The sequence below is a fragment of the Mytilus californianus genome, unplaced genomic scaffold, assembly GCF_021869535.1.
Source record: "Mytilus californianus isolate M0D057914Y unplaced genomic scaffold, xbMytCali1.0.p SCAF_1, whole genome shotgun sequence".
Classification (NCBI taxonomy): domain Eukaryota; kingdom Metazoa; phylum Mollusca; class Bivalvia; order Mytilida; family Mytilidae; genus Mytilus; species Mytilus californianus.
The window spans coordinates 32,912,975-32,937,538 of NW_026262581.1; the positions used below are offsets into that span (position 1 = coordinate 32,912,975).

The following is a 24,564-nucleotide window of genomic DNA, read 5'->3' on the forward strand; positions in this document are numbered from 1 at the left end:
AATGCAATTTAACCTGTTGTTAGAGATACAGAATATTATAATATTTCACTTACTGTTACACGACTGTCCAAGGTTAGTGAAACGTTTGCGCCTTCAAACTAGTTTAACCCCGCCAAATTATGTTTGTGCCGGTCCCATATCATGAGTCTGTAATTCAGTGGTTGTCGTTTGTTGCTATTTAACATATTTGTTTTTCGTTCATGATTTTTGTACGTAGATTAGACCGTTAGCTTTCTTGTTTGAATTGTTTTACATTTGTCATTTCGGGGTTTTTTATGGCTGACTATGTGGTATAGGCTTTGCTCATTGTTGCAGGCCGTATGGTGACCTATAGACATTTACTCACTTGTGGAGAGTTATCTCATTGGCAATCATGACACATCTTCTCTTCAAAAAAGAAAATCTACAGTGCCGTTATACACATGCATGTTGTCTGCTTGGAGTCCCCGCCCGAAAAGAAAGAAATAGCCTAACTCCAAGATAATATATTCCTGCATCACGTAATTTTTACCTCGTGGAGCTTACATTAGAATAAATACCGAATATAGAAAGTGAAACTACAATTCAAAACATTAAGTCTGAAGGCACATAGAAGAAAAAGAAGGTTGTTTTTTTTTTGGCAAAGGGTGCCGGGGTAACCCTCTCTGTGTTCAAAATATACATGAAATATTTGCCACTGCACCTTGTCTGTTCTATGAATTCTTACCCTGAGTTTTCTATCTGTTATATGCCAAGAAATCCTCGCTCTAAACTCCGGTACCTCCTACGGCACCCATTAGTAGTTAAAGATTTGATTTCATTCAATAAATTAATTTATGACCTGCATGTACGTGTCGCTTAGAACACGGCCATATACCAAATTGTCAATATTAATCATCCGTGTAATTTGCTCTATGGGATGTTTGCAACATTTCAACGGAGGCAATTGCTTGGCATGGAAAGGACATTTGTTTAAATGAACACAGTGATCTATTAATGCGTGCACTGAAAAGTAAGTATATACTTTTAAAAAACAGTAATGAAAAATTCAGTACAGAAACAGTACTGACAAAACTAGTATTATACTGAAACAGTACTTACAAAATCAGTACTGAAACAGTACTGACTAAATCAGTACTGAAACAGTACTGACGAAATCAGTACTGAAACAGTACTGACGAAATCAGTACTATAACAGTACTGACGAAATCAGTATTGAAGCAGTACTGACGAAATCAGTACTGAAACAGTAGTGACGAAATCAGTACTGAAACAGTACTGAAAAAATCAGTACTGAATTTATAGAATTAGTAACTGTACAGTTATTGTTTAATACTGAACAGTACTGAATTAATAGAAAGTAGAAAATTATAAGTTTTTAGTCTTGCCGAAAAGTACTGATATGTAAGAGGGTAGAAATGTACCAAAAAAACGTGGGTAAATTCTTGGTAGTGTAGCGTAAGTGTAACAAAATGAATTATGACCCGAACGACCCTTCATAGTATCGTAACGATTAGTTGGAAGCGGTTATCTTTCCGTTTTGAAGGCCTTCCAGCAACTGGCTCTATATCCACAATTCATTTCAGGTAACCGGAAATAGTTTTTTTTCCTTCTAATCCTCTCTCCATATCGTAAACTTGGATATGTATGATAAATCGTTTCAAAGCAGCTGAGACATTTTAACATAATCATGCGATTGAAATATTTGGTGTACCATGACAGATTATATTTTTCGCAATTTAGCTAACGACGAAAGACCATTTGTGATGAGAGAAAAAAAATCTTAATTTCACAGTCAAATTCCTTAAAAATTCATTTCTTTGCAAACATTCGATTACATAGATTTTAGATCTTTATTCTATGTTCCTCTGCTTTTCAAAGGTTAAGCTCAGTCAATATAAAAAGCACATGTCCCCTATCAAGGCACATACATTTTTTTGTGCATGTTATAAATAAACTCAATGACATCATAGATATATACCAGGATTAAAATTTGGTACGCCGGAAGCGTTTTTCATCTACAGAAGACCCATCCGTGACACTCGAATAAAAAAAGGTAAAAAAGGGACAAGTAAAGTACGAAGTTAAAGAGCATTGAGGACCCAGTATTCCGAAGGTTTTGCCAACAACAGCTAACTTAAAGGTACTCTATTCCTAAGCTAGAACATTCTTAATATTTCGAAATAATTGAGTTCCTCACTTTGATGCGCATTAGGGATATAGATGCAACTGCTAACAATATTATTTTCTGTTTTCTTTAAATACATTGGTTCATAGTTTTTCAAGGATATGTTTCCTGTACGTTTACCTTTCCTTTATCCTTTACTTTAAATTTTTTAAATGTGGAAAAATTTACACTTTTCTTAAGTCGATTACAAATGTTTAGCTATCTTTTATAGAGATTTTATCCCGGCAAACGAGGGATAATCCAGTTTGAATTGTGTTCAATCGTCCATTACAAATTCATTTTCCATCTTATATTCACATTAAAGAGGCATTAGCTACGAGATCACCCCCGGTTTTTGGTGGGGTTCGTGTTGCTCAATTTTTAGTTTTTTATGTTGTGTTTTGTATACTGTTGTTTGTCTTTTGGGTTTTTTTTTGGGGGGGGGGGGGGGGGGGGGGTGGGGGTTTGCCATGGCGTTGTCAGTTTATTTTGTACTTATGCGTTTGAATGTCTCTTTCGTATCTCTTGCCTCTCTTTAACTTGATAAAAATTTTAAAATATGAAAAGTATCAGATACTATCATTTTCACAGGGAAAAAAAGAAAGAAAGGAAGCCATTGTCAACACAAATGTAATTAACAAAATATGCAGAGATAAACACGCAAGTGACATAATTTATACTTAACCTTGCTTTTTTTCTGGAGAAAATACGTCTTACAATTATGAATACATACATACGTAAGTTTGAATATTTTAGTGTAGAGATAATTTCTGGATTTTGTTTGAGAACAAGTGGTGGTTAAAGATTTGAACTGAATGCATATCAGTATTGTAATCATAATTGAACTCATTGTTAAAGAAGTTGTCAGTGATAGGGAAAACTTTATTAATATAAAAAAAATGTGACACTCTGTCAAAGCATCATAGACAATAGACAAAGACCATTATGATATGTATTGTATCTAAAACCTCCACAGATAAAAAAAAAAAAAAACTGATCTTAGATGATAAAGGTAAAAATGCTTACATCTGATTAACTTTCAATAGATGTATTGTGGTGGTTTTGTGAGTTGTTACTATTAGACTTTTTAAAGAATACTATCTTACAAATATTAGTTATAAGTCGATTAGTCGTGACTGTAGATATGCTTGTATACTATAACCATAATCTGTCATGGTACATTTGTAAGAGTTGGTTATCATTAGATTATTTCATTACCGTATACAAATTGTATGTATTATAACTATAATCTTTGATTCGTTTAACTTTAACCCCTGAGAACCTGAGATCCTACCCCCTCCCCCCCTGATTTTTGTTGGGTTTCTCGTTGTTCAGTCTTTTAGTTTTTAGTAGCTTTTTGTAGACTGTTGTTTAGGAAAATAAGAAGATGTTGTATGATTGCCAATGAGACAACTCTCCAATAGAGAACAAATGACGTAGAAGTTAGCAACTATAGGATTGTCCTTTTTAGAGTGTGTGTGTGTGTTTTTTTGCCATAATTTTGCCGATCTCTCCTTCACTAATGTTTTTTTTTCCTCATGTTGGTATCCGCCGACTCTTTTTTCAATTGTTCAATTGTTCCACGAGATTGTGTTGAATATAATGCTTTTGATTTAAATCTGTACTATCAGCAGCCATTGAATGAACTCGTGACATATTTCAATTCATTTCATTATTATTAAAGCGGCACTAGGTACGATTTAGACAAAAATTGGTAAAAAATCTTCTACATTGTTCAGATCCATCCTTGTCTTGTAAAAGTATTTTCAGTTATTATAACTCATGAAAATGTCTACTATGCAGATATTAACCCGTCTGAGGCCTAACTTTAAAAAATTAACGATTTCGCAAGTGGTTTTCCGATATAAGCGACAATTTTCTTAAAATAAGTGAACATGAGATCATTTTGATGATGCATATACTGGTTTAATTCATTGTATGCTAATTAATATATCAACTACACATTTCCGTTTTTGGAACTGATAACACTGCTGTGCTTGTTTTAAATTAACGTGTTTACAATCATTACTGATCATCCATTTTTTGTTCTGGTAAGTCCTTTTAGTATTAATTTGATTTTTTTTCTTAAGGTCCTATACGAAAAGATCAATCTTATCATTTTATTTTTTGCAAGAGCTTACTGTAGAAAGGGATTTATACCAAGTTTCTTTTTCAAGTGGAGAATGAAGAGCCAGTATAATAAATTTAAAATCATCACACGTGCAACTACCGTGAGTTATTCTCAGTAACTTTTTGATATTGCGATGATCGATATAATAAAAGGTTAGGAGGTGATTATTCACTGTTATAATCATTGAAATAGAAAATTTATTTAGTAAATTGTTGCGATGAAACAGTCAATAATTATTAGCAATTGTTTAATCGATCCCGATAACAGTTTACTACGTATTGCAAATACAGGAATTAGCAGGTCACAAGTTGTCTTTGTTTATATCTTACATTTTATTTTGTATTTATGAATTCTAATTTTAAAGGAGGATTTATTGAACGTATATTTGGTTTGAAAAAAACTGAAAATGTAACCTTGACAAATGAAAAGTTTGCCCAACAAAGTGCAAGAAATATTTATGTAGAAAAAGAGTAAAATAAGTTTTCGTGTGTCAAAGCCGCGCAAAAAAAAAATTAATCGAGACTCGCAAAAGGTGAAAATCAATATTCCGTCGATAAAAAAATATCTTGCCCTCTAAATCGGAGCACTCAATGAGTTCTATAAATGTAAAAGGGTAAGAGCGTTAGCCTCTTACAATGTACCTACACACGAGCTTATTCCCCTAAGTCGAACGTTTTTGAATAAGGTGAAGTAAAATTGGCCAGTAGTCGGCACTTCTGTGTTGACATGAATTATCATTCATATGTTCATAATTATAAAGCAATTTATTTGTGTACAAAACTTTGAATTTTTCGAAATAGTAAGGATTTTGTACTCCAGGAATAGAATACATTAGCTGTATTTGGCAAAACCTTTTGAAATTTTGTGTCCTCAATGCTCTTCTACTTCGTACTTTATCTGGCCAATATTTTTTTTTTATTTGAGCGTCAATGATGACATTTGTGTAGACGAAATGTGCGTCTGGCGTCAACAATTAAAAGCATGGTATCCATGATGAGTTTATTCAATATTGGTACCTTTTATGTTTTAGTCAGTAAAAGTGTGGAAAATGGTTTATAATATAATGATCAGTTTTACAATATAAAATTTGTGCATGTCTTAATATAATAAGAATTATTTGAGAAATACATGTTTTTATCCCTTTTGTATTAAACTTGATATTTATACTTTGAACTTAATATCAATACTTATAGCCGACTATACGGTATGGGTTTTTCTCATGAAGGCCGTACGATTGTCTATAATTGCTTACATTTGTAACAGTAAATTTGGTCCGGTAGTAAAATTTGTCCGCCAGACTTTTTTTCCTAGTGAATCAAGTCCATGACCAGTATTTTACTAGGAATTTAAGTCCCAGGACAAATTTTCCTAGGGAAAGAAGTCCATAGCTAGTAAAATATGTCTGCCACTTATTTTCCTAGGAAAAATTGTCCTAAGACTTGTTTTTCTAGTAATTTTTATTATATTTTAAAAATTATTGAAAATAAAAAAAAACAACATATTTTCTTAATTAAGATTGGAAAGTTTCAATAATTTTTCCTATTAAAATAAAGGACATGGCTGGACATTATAACGTTATAAGCATGTTAATGACATGGACATGATATCCTAGGAAAATTAGTCTGGGGACATAATTTTTTTTATTAAAATATTAATACACAACTCTCAAACAATATTAAAACATAACATTTAAATTTAACTTTCAAAATAAAGGGAATGGACGTTTTCACCTAGGAATATTAATGACATGGACATGATTTCCTAGGAAAATTAGTCTCGGGACATAAATTTTATTAAAATATTTAAAATACACAACTCTAAAACAATATTAAAACATACCATTTAAATTTAACTTTCAAAATAAAGAAAATGGACGTTTTTACCTAGGAATATTAATGACATGGACATGATTTCCTAGGAAAATTAGTCTGGGGACATGAATTTTATTAAAATATTAATGCACAACCCTTAAACAATATGAAAACATAAAAATTGAATTTCCATTGTTTACATGTAAATAATTTGTTTCATTAAAATTTTCCTTTTAAAATAAATAGCATGGACGTTTTTACCTAGGAATATTAATGACATGGACATGATTTCCTAGGAAAATTAGTCTGGGGACATGAATTTTATTAAAAATATAAATAGAGAACTCTTAAACAATATTAAAACTTAATATTTAAATTTCCAATATTGTTTAAATGTAAATGATTTGATTCATTAATATTTTTCCTATAAAAAAAAGGACATGAACGTTTTTACCTTGGAATATTAATGACATGGACTTGAATTCCTAGGAAAATTAGTCTGGGGACATAAATTACTAACATCGGACTAAAAATACTAGTAAATTCTGGACAAATTTATCTCTTACATATCCACTTTATTTGAACTTTGGTGGATAGTTATCTCATTGGCAAACATACCACATCTCCTTGTTTTTATACAAGTCAGTAATATAAGGTACATGCAGTTAATCAGAAAATGCATGTATAAATTTAATTAAGACAGTTCATTTTAGGAAACTTGATGGCCTATAGTGTACAGCGGATTTTTGACAAAATTAATCACAAAAGAGATAGTTCTTGATATATGACGTTTGTTACCATATACCTTGTCTTTTCGTTATAAGTTTACGAAAAGAAAAAACTTACATTTTCTTACGTATAATAGTATTCTAATTATATCTAAAGTACAATGTATATGATATGGTTTCGTTTTGTGTTTTTCCCCCAAATCCTTGCGGTCACAGGTTATACACTCTATAAAAATTATGCAAACAAAGGAATCAAATTGATTTTTTCCTACATATGAATGATGATAACTGAATTTACTGGTTTTATTTCATCCCTACACATGACTCTCAACATTTTTTAACAATAATGCTTAGACATGTCTGTTGTTTTAAAGCAGAAATAGTTTTTTGGGGTAATTATCAGAATTTGGTTTCAGTTTATTTTATACAATTAATGTTGATTTCATCCGTTATGTGAATCTGGGTATAGTGTGTGTTCGTTCGTACATTCACCATCGACCATATCATAAGTCACGCGATGGAAGTCACTAGTGAAACAGAAACTGCTAACCCTTCTTGCCCATTAGCCTGGTTTATATGATGAGTTACTTTTCAACCAAAGGGTCGATGCCATTGCTGGTGGAGGTTTACACCCAGAGGATATCACCAGCCCAGTAGTCAGTACTTCTGTGTTGACGTGAAATATAATTGATATGGTCATAATTATAATTTAACTGTTTACCACCGTTGACTTTTTCAATCCCAGGAACAGATTACCTTAGCTGTATTTGGCAAAACCTTTCGGAATGTTGGGTCTTCAACTTCGTACTTTATTTGGCTTAATGAACTTTTTTTTATTCGAGCGTCACTGATGAGTATTTTGTAGAAGAAAAAAATAATCTTACTATCTATGATGAGTTAATTGACTTCATGGCTGCTTTTGGTTTTGTTCTTCTAGTTATCTCTGTTCAATTTTAGGCGTTATTCTTCTTGAATGTTGTTTGGTTTTTTTCTTTATTTTGTTTATGGGGTGATCATGGTGTTATCGTTCATTCCTCGACCTGTGAAAATTCCTTGTCCCATTAATTCTCATAATTTTTTTTTTTTACATCTAACTTACGTTATTGTTTCATGTTTATGTAATTCGGTGGTCCGATTTTGAGTTAAACGTTTGGTGTGAATTGTTCTTCATTTTCTCCGACGTGCTTTTCTGGATGAACCTTCGTTAGGAATGCTCATTCAAAGGAATGTATATATTCCTAAATACCTTAATACTTAGTTTTTGACCAAAAATGATATAAAAAATAACAAAATTCATCTAAGATCAAGTTCACCTGAACATTGAAAAGAAGTCTTTCATAATTGATATCAATACAGTCTACTACAGACTACTTAGCTGATGATACTCTTCGGAGAGTAACAGTCAATCAGTAGCAGTATTGACCAAGTGTTAGATAAATAAATTAAAAAAACTAAGCCTTTCTTGCGGCCAAGGCGCCTTTCAAGATTTATTATTATTATCATTAACCAGTCAAAGTTGTTAACCTATGTTAAAAAGAAGTTTATTTAGTGCATGTATGCGTATTTAAATAAATGTCCTACATAATGATAATGTTATTTCAGACAAAAACACAATTCATTCAGGGAAGATCTAAACGATGGCATCAGAAATATATGATATTGAATTAATGGAAAATGAATTGGCCAAATTATATACTTATACACAGACAATACAAGTTGGAGAAGAGAATTTGAAGACCGATGATGCCATTAAGAATGCAGAATCCCATATCAATGGCTATATTCAGAATGCTTTAAATGATCACAGTTTAAGCAGCGAAGCTCACCCCAACATACAAATCCCTTTCTATGATGCAGGTTTAAATATCGAGAAAAATGATTGTTACCACACACGTATATACACGATCAGTTTTAATATTCTCTCTGTTAAGTTTTGGAACGATAAAGTTAGGAAGAAACTGGTTGATTTATATTTCGGAGCCCTTCTACAAAATGTTATCTCAGCGAAACTGGTGTCTGAAAAAGTTGTCGAATCACTGAAAGCATTTAAACGTGACCCTACTTCACACGATGCTCTTACTCAGGATGTAGAGCCCGGATGTTCCAATATTCCAGGCGATAACTGCTGGGAGAAGTTTTTGAATTATTGGCTAGTTGTTCCACGGGTGCAGTGGGATTTTTTTCGATCTTCTTTACCAGATGTATACGTTCGATATTTTCCACCAAGGTTTTATACCAAAATATGTACATTTTTTCACTATATCAACGAATGTTATGCTTTCGATGATGTTCTTGGCTCAGTTCAATATTCCATCCTTAGGGGAACTCCGATATTGAAATGCATTTTCTGTTAACTTTGAACTCGTTTTATTTTTTGTCCTAGGCTTGGCGTACATAATCATGGGAATCCTTCGGAAGAGCTGGGCGTGGGGTCTTGCAACGTTTCTGGTTCTGAGAGTTTTAAACATGACGGGAAATCTATGGTATTACAGTTATCGTACCAAAGGCAACTCATGGTACAACCCAACCAATCTGTATACGCATCCGTTAATTTGGAGCTACGCAATGTCTGTAATACAGGCTTCGTCGCATATGATTGTTCCGCAAATGGCACCTAACATAACAGGTAAACATTGTTATTTATCTCATATAAAATAATATTTAATCCAACAAGGATAGCTGTTACGGTATTTATGTTCAGTCTAATCTGACTTTGATAAGGATAGCTGTTACGATACTTATGCTCAGTCTAATCTGACTTTAATCAGGGTAGCTGTTACGGTATTTATGTTCAGTCTTATCTGACTTTGATAAGGATAGCTGTTACGGTATGTATATTCAGTCTAATCTGACTTTGATAAGGCAAGCTGTTACGGTATTTATGTTCAGTCTAATCTGATTTTGATAAGGATAGCTGTTACGGTATTTATGTTCAGTCTAATCTGACTTTGTTAAGGCAAACTGTTACGATACTTATGTTCAGTCTAATCTGACTTTGATAAGGATAGCTGTTACGGTATTTATGTTCAGTCTAATCTGACTTTCTTCAGGATAGCTGTTACGGTATTTATGTTTAGTCCAATCTGACTTTAATCAGGATAGCTGTTACGGTATTTATGTTCAGTCTAATCTGACTTTGATAAGAATAGCTGTTTCGGTATTTATGTTCAGTCTAATCTAACTTTGATAAGTATAGCTGTTACGGTATTTATGTTCAGTCTAATCAGACTTTAATCAGGATAGCTGTTACGATATTTATGTTTAGTCTAATCTGACTTTCATCAGAATAGATGTTACGGTATTTATGTTCAGTCTAATCTGACTTTGTTAAGGCAAGCTGTTACGATACTTATGTTCAGTCTAATCTGACTTTAATAAGGCAAGCTGTTACGGTATTGATGTTCAGTCTAATCTGAGTTTGATCAGGATAGCTATTACGGTATTTATTGTTCAGTCTAATCTGAATTTGATCAGGATAGCTGTTACGGTATAGATGTTCAGTCTAATCTGACTTTGATCAGGATAGCTGTTACGATATTTATGTTCAGTCTAATCTGACTTTGATAAGGATAGCTGTTACGGTATTTATGTTCAGTCTTATCTGACTTTGATCAGGATAGCTGTTACGGTATTTATGTTCAGTCTAATCTGACTTTGATAAGGATAGCTGTTACAGTATTTATGTTCAGTCTTATCTGACTTTGATAAGGATAGCTGTTTCAGTATTTATGTTCAGTCTAATCTGACTTTGATAAGAATAGCTGTTTCGGTATTTATATTTAATCTAATCTGACTTTGATAAGGATAGCTGTTACGGTATTGATGTTCAGTCTAATCTGACTTTAATCAGGATAGCTGTTACGGTATTTATGTTCAGTCTTATCGGACTTTGATAAGGATAGCTGTTTCGGTATTTATGTTCAGTCTTTTCTGACTTTGATAAGGATAGCTGTTACGGTATGTATGTTCAGTCTTATCTGACTTTGATAAGTATAGCTGTTACGGTATTTATGTTCAGTCTAATCTGACTTGGATAAGGATAGATGTTCCGGTATTTATGTTCAGTCTAATCTGACTCTGATAAGGATAGCTGTTACGGTATTGATGTTCAGTCTAATCTGAGTTTGATTAGGATAGCTGTTACGGTATTTATGTTCAGTCTAATCTGACTTTGATAAGGATAGCTGATACGGTATTTATGATCAGTCGAATCTAAGTTTGATCAGGATAGCTGTTACGGTATTGATGTTCAGTCTAATCTGAGTTTGATCAGGATAGCTATTACGGTATTTATGTTCAGTCTAATCTGAATTTGATCAGGATAGCTGTTACGGTATAGATGTTCAGTCTAATCTGACTTTGATAAGGATAGCTGATACGGTATTTATGATCAGTCGAATCTAAGTTTGATCAGGATAGCTGTTACGGTATTTATGTTCAGTCTAATCTGAGTTTGATCAGGATAGCTGTTACGGTATATATGTTCAGTCTAATTTGACTTTGATCCGTTATCAGCAGCTGAAAAACACAATCAAAAACACAAAATGTAATCAATTGAAATCATAACATTTGTATTAATTATAATCATATTGTGTCATACGAAACGAAAAATGATATTTGATATTTTGTTTGAGAGGACGAAAATTATTGTTGTAAACTCGACTTATGTTCCTTTTTTTTTTAATAAATCTCCTTTTCTAAAATAAAAACAAAATGGAAATATCTTTCGCAAAAACTTACAATCGGCTTAACAAAAAGTAAAATAACAAAAATACCGAATTCCAAGGAAAATTCAAAACGGAAAGTCCTTTATCAAATGGCAAAATCAAAAGCTCAAACACATCAAATGAATGGAAAACAACTGCCATATTCCTGACTTGGTACAGGCATTTCCTTATTTAGAAAATGGTGAATAATACCTGGTTTTAACATTTTGTGTGAAGAAAATTTATATATACATTAAACTGTTAAATTATAGAAATGAACAAGTTAAATACTAAGTTGAGACACAGACATAGTATCGGTCAACCAATTCGTGATAGTGACCGTAAAACTTATGTAATGTTGATTTCAGTTGTTCTTCCTTATATCTCTTTTGGAGAACTTTTTGTGTACGGATAACATTCCTGCAAATGAAGTACTGTGGATTCATTTATTTTCGTAGGTATCAATTTTCGTGGATTGAGGAAAATTTGCATGTTCGTGGATATTTGATTTCATGGTTTTGCCAATCTGTGCATACAAAGCCTACAGAAAATTTGTAATTCGTTGAACATTTGAATTCGTGGTTTACATGTACCCATGAAACCCACGAAAATTGGTATTCAACAAATAATAATGAATCCACAGTATGTATAGTGTGAAGATGCACGAGCGTAACGTATCAATAGGGATATATAAACGCCAAACGATGAGGAAGAGGGTATGTTACTGCTGAAAAATGGGAAGGTGACGTTTGGAAAGTTGAAATCATTACGTTTGTTTTAGGTTTTAGTTTGAAATCATCAGTCTGTGTTAATAATGAGGAAAAGATCAAGATATGAAGCCGACCTTTAGAAAGATGTTTAATCTAATATGACAACCCGTCTATGTTGACTTTGCGGTATGGGTTTTGCTCATTGTTAAAGACCGTACGGTGACCTATAGTTGTTAATTTCTGTGTCATTTGGGCTCTTGTGGAGGGAGAGTTGTCTCATATACCACATCCTCTTATTTTTATATGTATCATTCCTTGTACGGATTGGAGTAAAGTTCAGGTTTCCTGTATAAAGGCGGGAGATTTTCAACGTCCTGTTTGATGCTAATATCCAACAAGAGAAGGGCGGACTTTTTTGTATTAAAATCTCCTTTATTCATGAATGATGTGGAGATATATGTGAGATTCACAGCTTTGCTTTGAATTCCAAGTTCTTAAGTTAAACATTCCAAATAATGATTTGTACATATTAAAACAAATTTGTTAGAGACTTTGTCTGCTAGAACAACAACATGTTGTCGTGGAGAGACGATAAAGCATCCACAACCTAGGGTCTCTTGCAAGGTTTAGATACCCGTGTGCTCATTGTGCGTCGTAAATTTTGAATGCGCTAATGAAAACATGACAAAACGAAGACCGGTAAAGACAGCATTTCACATGTAAAAAAAATTCGACAAGATCTTTTGGATTAAAAAAAATCATCTTATGTGTCTTGATAGGAAAACGTGAAGTCGTGTTAAGATATCGTATCCAATAATTACCTTGATGCAGACTTTTCATATTTGTCGACAGTCGCTTTGTAAGTAGTTGGGTATTTATTATCAATACTTGTAAACCATAACTTACAAATACTAAAAGAGATAGACATAACAGATCTTAGATGATGGCAAAAAAGAGAAAATGTTAACATTGATAAAAGACTGAAGAATACTTTATAATTTATTGTTAAATCTTTTAAGTTCGCTTGAGGGCATACAATACAGCTACAGCGAAGGTAATAACGTCGCTACGTAAAACTTTATTCTTCGCGACGTCGCAATGTGACGTAGTACATGGACCCCTGTTTTTTTAAATGAAATTTGGCTTTATTATGTTTGAAGATTAATTTTACCAATTTTCTATTAAAAAATCACAGATAATTTTTTTTAAATTAGATAGATATACAGCAAATAAATCCTGTTTTTTTCTAAAATTAAGAAACAATAATAAATATGAATTATTTCGAAAATACTTATGTTAAGATATTCTAAATGTTTTTACAAACACCGCTTGATTTGAAACCAAACAAAAATTAGGTTTTTCTGCTCAAGATAATTATAAAAAGTCAAAAATTCCGAAATTTTCAGTAATTATTTAAAATTTCGACCTCGTTTATCTCAAAAAGTAGCATATAAAGGAATATATTTATAACATATTATAACTGATCAGGTAAAAAATAGCTTGTATGCAAATTCTTGTGAAAGATCACTGTGTAATCAAAACTGTATCGTATGCCCTTAAGTTATCAATTGAAAGTTTTTGTTGAATATGATTCCATTTCTTTTTTTTTTTTATTTGGTTATTTCTGTCTCGACGCAATGTGTTCAATTTAAAATTGAGAAAATGTAATTAAAGGTCGAAAAACAAAGATGAACAACAAACATCGACGTTTAAAAATTCAAGACTTCTCCAAAAAAATATATGATATTTTGCTCACCTTTTTTTTAATTTTCTTTAGGAGTTCAACACTGGGAATCCTTGCATATGTTTTTCATGATGAAAAGGAAAGAGACAGCATCAACAATTAAACATATATGCTTTGTTATCCTGTCTTTGCTATTATTTTCAATTTTATCAGTCGCTGTTGCCTGGTTTTCATGGCCACATTTAATTGGAACGGAGGTGAGTTCATTTTCCTTGCTTTTCTTTACTGTTATTTACTGTTATACAATGGTGGTAAAACAAAGAAGTTACAAAAATGGCAAAGGGATAATAATTAATCCGTATATTAGACTTTAAAAGTCTATAATAGTATTATAAATTTCAGTAAAGACTTTTGAATATTTCCCAGACTAATAACAGGAAGAATCTAAACGTTCAATAAAGTTGATATTCGTTGATCTTTAGATTGGGAAAAAAGGAATGAGTGTTTGAATATAATCAATACCCCTTTTATGTGTTTCATTTTCTTTTAATTTGAATATTTTGTGTCTCCCGTATAGTTTGATATTATAATACAAAACACTAGCATGGTACATTTGTTTTGACATATCTTAAATGTCTGATATTTGTTCTCTTAGGTTATCTATATTATGGCAAGCATAGGATACAGACCGAAATTTTTTGAGAAATATTTCAGAATTGTGGAAAAGGTTGAACTGCATGGAAACCCTATAATAGACACTTTCCCTACAGATCACAAAGACATAAAAATGACTTTACCTGCGCATGTGGAAGCAATGAAGGAAAATGGGATAATATCCGAAAACGCTTCTGACTGTGAGGTTTTTGCAAGTATTGCAACATTAAAGTTGGCATCCATGTATCTTAGGCGAGGAGTGAAGAAATCAAATGTAAAAAAGAGGAAAACGCAGAAAAATGCTGTCAATGAGATGCCTGTGACTGCTCAAGTTAATGACGAATGCAAACATTTGGATGTTTTGCTAGCCGCAAGAAAAGGCTTTATTGGGAAATGCAATAAAAGTAAATAGATCTAGAATCATTGAAGAGTATAGTTTAGCACTTCGATGACAGTTTTTGTGTGAATTGTCACGATATGTCTCAGTGCCTCGCAGACATGCGTATTAAATTTTATTATTCACTGCTTGTCATGTTTTGAATTAATAATTCTAAATTTTAAGCCAATGAAAAGTATTAAGTGTTTGTCCGCTTTGGTCAATTTTAAACCTAACGTGAAATACATTGATTGAATTTATTTAATCTGATAAACTTTATGATTACTATGATCCTTGTTTATGGTAAAGGTAATTGTATTTTTATGGTTTAGAATATCTGTAAATGATACTCGGTGTATGTACATACTAACAGAAGATTAACTTTACTATTTGGATGCAATTGGGAATGGGGTAACTAAATGTTTATGATCTGTTTATAACTTTCAATTTTTGTTGGAATGCTGCGACTTGCATTTTGTGTTAAAGATTTGTATAACCTGTCTACGATAGTAAGGGTGGCGCGTATAATGTTCTCTTGTGTATGCTTCCATCCGCCTAATACCAGAGGCCAATTACAGTGAAGGGGGGGGGGGGGGGGGGGGGCAAGACCCACTCTAAATGTTGACTTGATGCACCTCCCCCTCCCATCCATTTTTAAAATCATGGATCCGCATCTGGATATCTATCCGTCTGTTCGTCCGTCCCGTGTCCGGTTTAGGTTTTGTTTTTGGTCATGGTAATTTTCCAAGAAAATGAGATTACATCACTTGAAACTTAGTATTCATGTTTATTTTGATGTAATCTTTGTAAATGTTATGCCAAATAATAGATTAGATCCCGATTTCAGGATTTCTTATCCTAGAAATATGATAGTTTTGAACCAGTACATTATCAGGTTAAAGTTTTTAATGAAGGTAGTTTACCATCATCTTGAAACTTAGTACACTTGTTCACTATGGTATGAACTATTTACATAATATTCCAAATTACGATTTTGACACATATATCAAGGTTCACCGAACACGGAAATTTGACATCGTGACACTATCCTTTTGACACATATCCCTGTTTTATAAGTTTTAGTTAAACTAGTTTATTTCGAATCATTATATATTATAAAGTTATTGTTTGCTTTTCTGTTTACAATCTAATAACATGCGTAATTTTTTAACTAATGTGTTTGATATTGTTTTATTGATATAACAAGGGTGTTTTTGAGATAGTCAAGACGTTTCAGATAATTGTTGTCGTGACTTCATACTGGACATATATATATTTAATATTCTTGAATAGTCCCATTACAACACCATCATTTCTAACCAGATTATTTGGCTTATATGTTTAATTATAGTCTTTATACATTGCATAGAAATGAACAAATAACATGTGTGTCATTCTTCCGCGTAATGAAGGTTTGTAAGTGTTGTGAACGTATTTTGGTAGATGATCGTTGTCCTGTTATTAAGACAAACCGTGATGTTTTGAAAAAGACTCTTTTAGTGTAAAGCTATAGATTAAGATTGAAGAAATCACTTTGGTCTTCATTAGTATTTAGTATTGTTCAAGCCAGAGAATATTTGAGTTACTAAATATGCATATGATTGCTCAAGCCAAAAAATATTTGATTTACTAAAAATGCATATTGTTGATAAAAGTGGTCAAATTCATTACGAGCTTTCATGTCCTAGTTGTCACTTCTTGAATGTGTAATTCAAGAATAATCCGTAATTAAGTGTGTCTATTGTTGATCGACTATTGTAAATATTGTAGGATGAATTATATGAATTGACTTACATTAAGCCTGCGTGTAATTTTGAGTAACTTTAAGTTTCTTGTTGACATTGCTGTTCCGCGATTTTATTGGTTTAGTGGGAAATAGGCATTGTTTGACGTAATGCGTCATTTGGAAAACAAACTCGGTAAGCAAAATGTGTCTTCCAAATTGATCGGATGTTTTCAGATCGCAAAGCTTTTTTTCTGAATTGGGGATCCATTTCGATTGAATATTCGATTAGCAAAATACTTTTTGAGTACGTATGTGTATACTATTTACAGAGTTTCACTAAATATCTTGTCAAAGAACGGTGAAATCCGTAACTTATATTTTCCGGAGTCTGGGTCAATAATATTTAAAATTAGGGGGTTTTCAATTTATATTTGGCAACCTATTGATATGTTATTGATATTTATAACTATGTCAGTGTTTTATGTTAAAATTGACACGCAGGTTATTTGGTTATTTAAATGTTATATGCTAAAATTAGGATTGATTGTAATTCTATGTTTGTATGAAAGTCTAAAGAAATAATAAAGATCTAGAATTTGCATAATTTTCTTGTCTCTTTTTTTGGATTGTTTTTGCCAAACCGCTCGCTAAACGAATAAATACAAAATATAACTTAGAAAAGTAAGCACTAAAAAAACTTCAAACCAGTAAAAACTGCTGTTTTCTGTATGGATTGTGCCGAAATTTTCACCTGTAAGGCTCAAGATCCTCCGCAGGGACTTCATTGGAGCAATATTCTTGCACCATCCACCCAATTGTTGCAAACTATATCATCACTGATTCCATCATCTATATCTCTGATGACTTGACACATGATCATCATGGTTTCCAACATTTTGTGGGCCTTTCTATCCAAAAGCTCCATGAAGAATGCATTGGCACTTTGCAAAAGGTCATACAGTTCTCAGAAGGAGCCCCAACACAATACAAGAACAAAATAGGCTTTACACATTGTTCCTTTTCCAATGAGGACTTTGGTATAGCTACAGAGAAACACTTCTTCGGCTCACGACATGGTAAGGGCCCGTGTGACCGTAAAATTTGTGTTTTTAAAAAAACTGCAAAAGCAGCAGGAAGTAAATGCATCCTGTCCCCTAGAGAATTTTTCTATTACTGTAACAGTAAACCAATCCTGCCCAGAAGGTCAGAGGAACACGCACATACACAAAGGAGGCTTGTTTTTGTTGAAAAGAAAGATGTAAAAAGAAACTTTCCAGAAAGAACAGATGTAAAGTCTAGAACCAGCTAGAACCAGATGAACAATCAGTACCAGATGAAGGTCATCCAGTACCAGATGAACAACCAGTACCAGATAAAGGTCAGCAAGTACCAGATGAAGGTCAGCCAGTACCAGCAGAAGAACAACCAGTACCAGATGAAGTTCAGCCAGTACCAGATGTACAACCAGTACCAGATGAAGGTCATCCAGTACCAAATGAACAACCAGTACCAGATGAACAACCAGTACCAGATAAAGGTCAGCAAGTACCAGGTGAAAGACAGCCAGTACCAGATGAAGAACAACTAATATCAGTAGAAGAACTAGTACCAGATGAAGTTCAGCCAGTACCAGATAAACAACCAGTACCAAATGAAGGTCAGCCAGAACCAGATAAATGTCAGCCAGTACCAGATAAAGGTCAGAAAGTACCAGATGAAGGTCAGCCAGTACCAGATGAAGAACAACCAATACCAGTACCAGATGAAGGTCAGCCAGTACAAGATGAAAAACCAGTACCAGATGAAGGTCAGCAATACCAGATGATGTTCAGCCAGTACCAGATGATGGTCAACAAAGACAATATGAAGGTCAGCCAGTACCACATGAAGAACCGTCGGTACCAAATGAAAGTCAACCGGAGCCAGATGAAGGTCAGTAGCAATTTATGAATCAAAATATTGTTGTATTTTTTATCCTGTCCCCTTTGATAGCAAAACGGTGAGGGGGGTATATAGTACTCAGCATGTCAGTTCGTTCGTATCTGAAAAATATATTCGTAAAAGAGTTATTGATGTTGATAAAAATAAATGCTTTATTTGGCCTGAAGCTAGAATGAAGGCCTCACGGTGACTTTTAGATGAAGAACAATGAAGCCATTGTTGCCCTGCTATTATACTATGCTTTACTCTAATTTGTTAGGGACTTTGTCTCATGCTTATTTACCCCTCGTCCTTCCATTTTGTTGTTGTACCATGTCTGTAATTTAAAGATTTGTCCCGCATCAACTTTCTAATTTCCCATTCGGCCACATTATTTCTAATTAGTTTAATACTTTACTGGAGTTATTTGTCATGATTAGATTTATCACAGGACTCGTTGGAAAAGTACAAAACAATCTTTGTTCAAATTTATTCTTTTCAGATAAAGCCGTTACTGATCCATTTCACCTAGAAAATTTGGTTTTTCCTACTACAGGACTATGGGAGACAGATATGTTTCTACAAGGTGAAGTTTTAGTGTTACATATATATTGCTTCATTTAGAATTTATTAGAAATGTTCAATATTTGATCCATAAGATGTGCATGTTTACAAATTGTATCATCACTGAGACAGAAGGCAAAATACGGAATGCCTTAATAATAACCTAATGTATACAGAAAAAAAAGAACAAAAAGTGTACAGCCACACCATCTCCTATAAAAAAAATATGGTATGCACTCTTTATCTTAAAAAAACATAATTTCATCATGGTAGATTCTAAAGTCCAAATCAATTTCTCCAGTATCCTTACAGTGTCAGGGATATGACATTAAGAGGATGTTTTCAAAAGGTAGTAAACATTTAACTAGAATAATAGTTGTATGTCATATATTATTTACAGATGGCGAGTTAATGTATACTGATGACTGTTTAAGCCCAGTGTCAACCTCATATTCTTGAACTACTTCCAGAAAGTCCTAAGAAGAAACCCGAACCAAGGTGACTGTGTTTTTCATACTTGATGCATATTTTCAATTGTATGCAATATTCCAAATTAAAAAAGTAGAGTCAATTGAGAAGAGTGTGTTTTGTCATTTTAACAATTACATTAATGCTCTAACTTTCATTTCTCTTGATATATTACAATTATTGACTGATAATTTAAGGTTCAAAGTTGGAGACTATGTAACTGTTTCTCTACCCATGGGAAAAAAGAAGAAATGTTTTGTAGCAGAGGTATTATTGTTCTGTTGATGAAAATGTTTCGTTTCTATTCTCATTATCTCACCTAGTCATAACCATTATGGCCTTTTGCAATCACTATGTATCCATCCGTCGTTATAAATTTTTCATTTAAAGATCTTCTCCTCGGAAACAACTGGGTCAATTGGAACCAATAGTCCTTGGATGGTTCCTTTACAAAATTTTGTCTGGTAGGTCCAGGTCGGATCGACGATAGTCATCATTATGGGAACATAGTTTAAAGTTGGATCTTGAGGTAAATGCATTCAAAGATCTTACTCCTCAAAACTATTGGACCAATTAGAACCAAACTTGATCAAGACCGTACTTGGATGATCTCCTTTTAAAATTTGGACAAGCAGGACTGTGTCCAATTTAAAAATGCCAACAGCAGGTAACATACTACATGTACTAGAGCACATTGGTCTTTTGGGTGGTCTATGAGCGATGGTCCAGATGAGCGATACAGGCTCTTGAGAGCTTCTTGTTTAAATACTGTTTGTTTTGACTAATTTGTATACTTTAGTTATAATTTACAGCAGAGGTAAACTGTTTTATTCAATTGTTCTGTTGGGTTTTATTAATATCCTTTATTTCTTTTGTTGTTTCTGTTCTCATTATCTCACCTAGTCATAACCATTATGGACTTTTGCAATCAGTATGTATCCATCCGTCGTTATAAATTTTTCAAAGATCTTCTCCTCGGAAACAATTATAACAATAAATAAATTTTTCTGAGTTACCATATTTTTTCTTATAAAAGATTTTTGCAGTGTATTTTAGCTTTTACTGTTTATTTAGATGTTAAAACATTATGAATCAAATTTTTAAAAAAATACAGATGTTCATGTTCATCAATATAAATATATATTCATATATATGCCACTCATTAACTGCAAAGTTCAGTTTATAATTAGTGGATTATCATTGTGATTTTTACACATGATATTACCAATATGTTACATGTTTTTAATGGTAATCATTTTTTTCTTAGATTGTGAAGGTGTATGAAGAGATTGAGGAATTGTGCCTGAAATACATGAAAGAATGTTCTGGTGGACTCTATCAGTGGCCTAAAAAGACTGACTACAGCTGGGAGAGTTTTTCAACCATTCTTAAATCGTTGCCAAAACCAGCGCTCTCGGAAAAAGGCACCAACATAAGACAGTTATATAAATTCATGGAATAAAAACTAATTCGTCATGCATTGTAATATTGGATGCTTTAAGTGATATCTAATAGAAATAAAGATACTCCTTATAGAACAATGAAAACATTTTTCAACTTGTCCATGCTTGTAATTGTCAGAAATATTTTGCACTTTTTAGGATTAAAGAGCATAGTTATTATTATGATTATAGAGCTCTTCTTTCTTCAAAATGTTGTGTCGCGTCCATCTATTGCAGCATCCATACATACAGATTACTATACGTCATCTTGCGTCCGTCTCTATGATGTCTACATTTAAGCATTATCCACTAGTTCTCCTAAATGGCTTAGTACTTTCCAACCAAATGTGCATGAACTCTTTGAACATTTATATGTTGCAGATCTGCACCATGCATTTTATTTTTCTCTATTTTTTTAATCATTCCAGATTTTTCTCACTGTCTTAGACTTTGCCCTTTCATCTTAATGGAATCTAAGGAGGGTTTTGTATTTTCATTAGCTCCTAAACTACTTGGTACTTTTCAACATAACTTGCGGGAACTCCTCAATGGAAACCTTTAAAAAGTCACTTTTGGTACACAATTCAATGTTGTCGTGTCCTTGTTATGAACCCCATAATGTCTGTAATCATGGTTTTATTTACATAAAGTTTATTGTCCAGTCTTTAATCTGATATATGGTATTGTTTGACTCAATAACTTCACCTATAAAGTGACTGAAATATTTGCTCATTCACACACGGATTGTAATGATTGATCCGAGATCAAAATTTCTGTTCATAACGGTGTAATTTTGGAAACAATTACTTTGGATATTGGGCTAAATAAATAGCCCATAATATTGGTGTTTAAATGACTTTTATTTTCCGGTTTTTCTGTAACATAGTGTGACCCATGATCAGATTCGTGCACCTTTTTGTTTGATATTTGGATCAGATATAATGCATATAGACCCATCGTATTAAGATCGTTGCGATCATTTTATTTATAGTACTACACACTATCTAGCAATTCTTTTCCTAATTTAAGTTGACAGTTTGAGAATTAAGTTATTAAACTTGCGTTTGTAATTACTTCGGATAACGGTTAATTTGATTGTGTATGTTATTTTTCATCACCCAACAGATACAAACTTGACAGAACGTCATGCAGGTAGAATATTTGGTGTAGTAAAACTTTGGTTAACTCAAAATCTGTGCAATAAAAACATAAACCTTTTCTAACTCAATGTATATGTAATATGGCTTTTTTTAATCAATAAGCAATAAAACCTTGTTTAACTCAATTCCTATATCAGTTGATGTGTTGTTATGTTTATGATTTTTCTGTTTCTGAATAAGCATTTTGATATGCACGCATCATCCGTCAAACAATCCCAGACTCGTTTCCTTCAATAGGTATCACAACCAGGAATAGGTCAAAACAGATCAAATGTCAGATTAACACTAGTAAAAGCCAGATCGCAAAGCCTTTTTCTGAATTGGGGATACATTATGATTGAATATTCTTTTAGCAAAATCCTGTTTGAGAAGGGTGTTTGTGTATTTTATTTATTGAGGTCCAGTTAATATTTTGTCATAAAACGGTGAAATGCGTCACTGATATTTTCCGGAGTCTTGGTCAATAATATTTAAAACTAAGGGGTGTCCAGTTTATATTTGGAAACCTATTGATATTCCATTGATATTTTTAACTATTTCAGTGTTTTATATCAAAATTGACACGCAGGTTATTTGATTATTTAAAATGTTATATGCTAAAATTAGGATTGATTGTAATTCTATGTTTGTATGAAAGACTAAAGAAATAATAATGATCTAGAATTTGCAGAACTTTCTTGCCTCTTTATTTGAATAGTCTTTGCCAAACCGCTCGCAAAGCGAATAAATTCAAAATATAACTTAGAAGAAAAGTACGCATAGACTAAAAAAAACTTCCATTGGAGTATAATAACTAGTATATATTTGAGATTTATGTATTGCAAACTGTTTAAGTTGAAAGAAGCATAACGAACAAAAACTCAATGGACCAGAACATTCTATCCACATGCACGTCTACATATATGGATCTAACAAGGTATAAAGTTTCATGTAGATGCGATAAATCATGTACGAGGAGTTTGGTTCTGAACAGGCTAAAAATGTCTAAGGTGAAAGAGGCATGATTCTGGATAAACTAAGCAGAATAAAAATTCGAAGAAAGATAGAGAAGGACACAGAAACGATAAACTCATCATAGATACCAGCTACTACTAGTATTTTAACAAAACAATTTTAAGATTTAAAGTTATATTGAATTGTTCATGACTTTGGATATTCCTATATTTTGACCTCGAGCGTCACTGAAGAGACGTTAATTGTTAAAATTTGCCTCTGGTGCATTAACATTGGTACCGTTTATCAACCCTCATTAAATAACTCAAAATGTGGTGACTATGTTGAACGCATCTAACCCATCGAACTTGAGATAAAGGATACAACACATACAGTTAAATAGGCATCATATATTGACTTACATCAAGAAATTGACAATGATGGTCGGTTGAAAACAAAACTTTACGACAAAAATGATGATTTCAGCTCCCCAATTGTGAACTTTCCATTTCTATGTAGCAACATTCCAGCAGCGCCTGCATACGGAGTATATATCTCCCAGTTGATACGATATTCCAGGGCTTGTATTTCCTATCATGATTTCCTTGATAGAGGGTTGCTGCTCACAAGGAAGCTATTAAAACAAGAGTTCCAAGTAGTGAAGTTGAAATCGTCCCTTCGTAAATTTTACGGACGCCATCACGAATTATGTAAAGTAATGTGTTTTTGCTTTCTATTTATCTAGCAAAATTGTATCTTATATACATTTTGTATTTCATAACTTCCCAAACAGGTTGTTACCTTCGTTTTCGGTACACCCACACTAATAAGCTGTGATTTCTGATTAAATTTCATCTTTAGGAAATATTTAATTTTGCTATATGATTTATCATAAGTTTCAAAATCTGCAGCAACTAATTCTGCCTCTTTAAATGTCAAATGAAAGTAAGGTATTGTAACTCTACTACGGCATGAAATAACGAAAGAACTTTTCACATGGTATATTTATCTAAAATGATATTAACATACGGTTATTGACGACTCATAATTATCAGTGTTTATAAAGTGCGAATCCTGAAACACCATTTTTACTGTATCTGTCATGTATTTCTGATGTAGAATGATAAATAAACAGACGAAAAGTTGATGATTTTTTGAATAAATAAGAAATAATATATCAAATGTATTGTATTAATAAATTCATGATACAGGTACAAAAATGGAAGAGATGCAGACGGGTTTATATCGCGTCTACAGCCGCCCAGGTGGGAAATCAATACACAAATAAGTAAATATTGAGAATATTTCACGAGCAGAGCGTGCAGGAGATTTAAAAACAGCAGTAAAGTTTTATTGTCAGAAAAGTATACCTTTTAACATAATTATTAATGTTGTATAACTTAAA

General features: G+C 32.7%; 1 protein-coding gene and 2 long non-coding RNA genes across 3 annotated transcripts; all 3 read left to right on the plus strand.

Moving 5' to 3' along the window:
- The first annotated feature begins 8,403 nt into the window (after positions 1-8,403).
- On the plus strand, positions 8,404-15,092 carry LOC127718885 (uncharacterized). Its single transcript, XR_007989995.1, has 3 exons — positions 8,404-9,442; positions 14,010-14,173; positions 14,572-15,092. It is a non-coding gene; the product is annotated as an uncharacterized LOC127718885 (long non-coding RNA).
- A 1,260-nt stretch (positions 15,093-16,352) lies between these two features.
- LOC127719141 (MAGE-like protein 2) lies at positions 16,353-19,568 on the plus strand. The gene is made up of 3 exons (XM_052225200.1): positions 16,353-16,358; positions 17,972-18,541; positions 19,557-19,568. The coding sequence occupies exons 1-3, from the start codon at positions 16,353-16,355 to the stop codon at positions 19,566-19,568; spliced, it is 588 nt and encodes a 195-aa protein (XP_052081160.1).
- Positions 19,569-19,604: 36 nt separating this feature from the next.
- On the plus strand, positions 19,605-21,252 carry LOC127714168 (uncharacterized). Its single transcript, XR_007987592.1, has 2 exons — positions 19,605-19,654; positions 20,892-21,252. It is a non-coding gene; the product is annotated as an uncharacterized LOC127714168 (long non-coding RNA).
- The last annotated feature ends 3,312 nt before the right edge of the window (positions 21,253-24,564 follow it).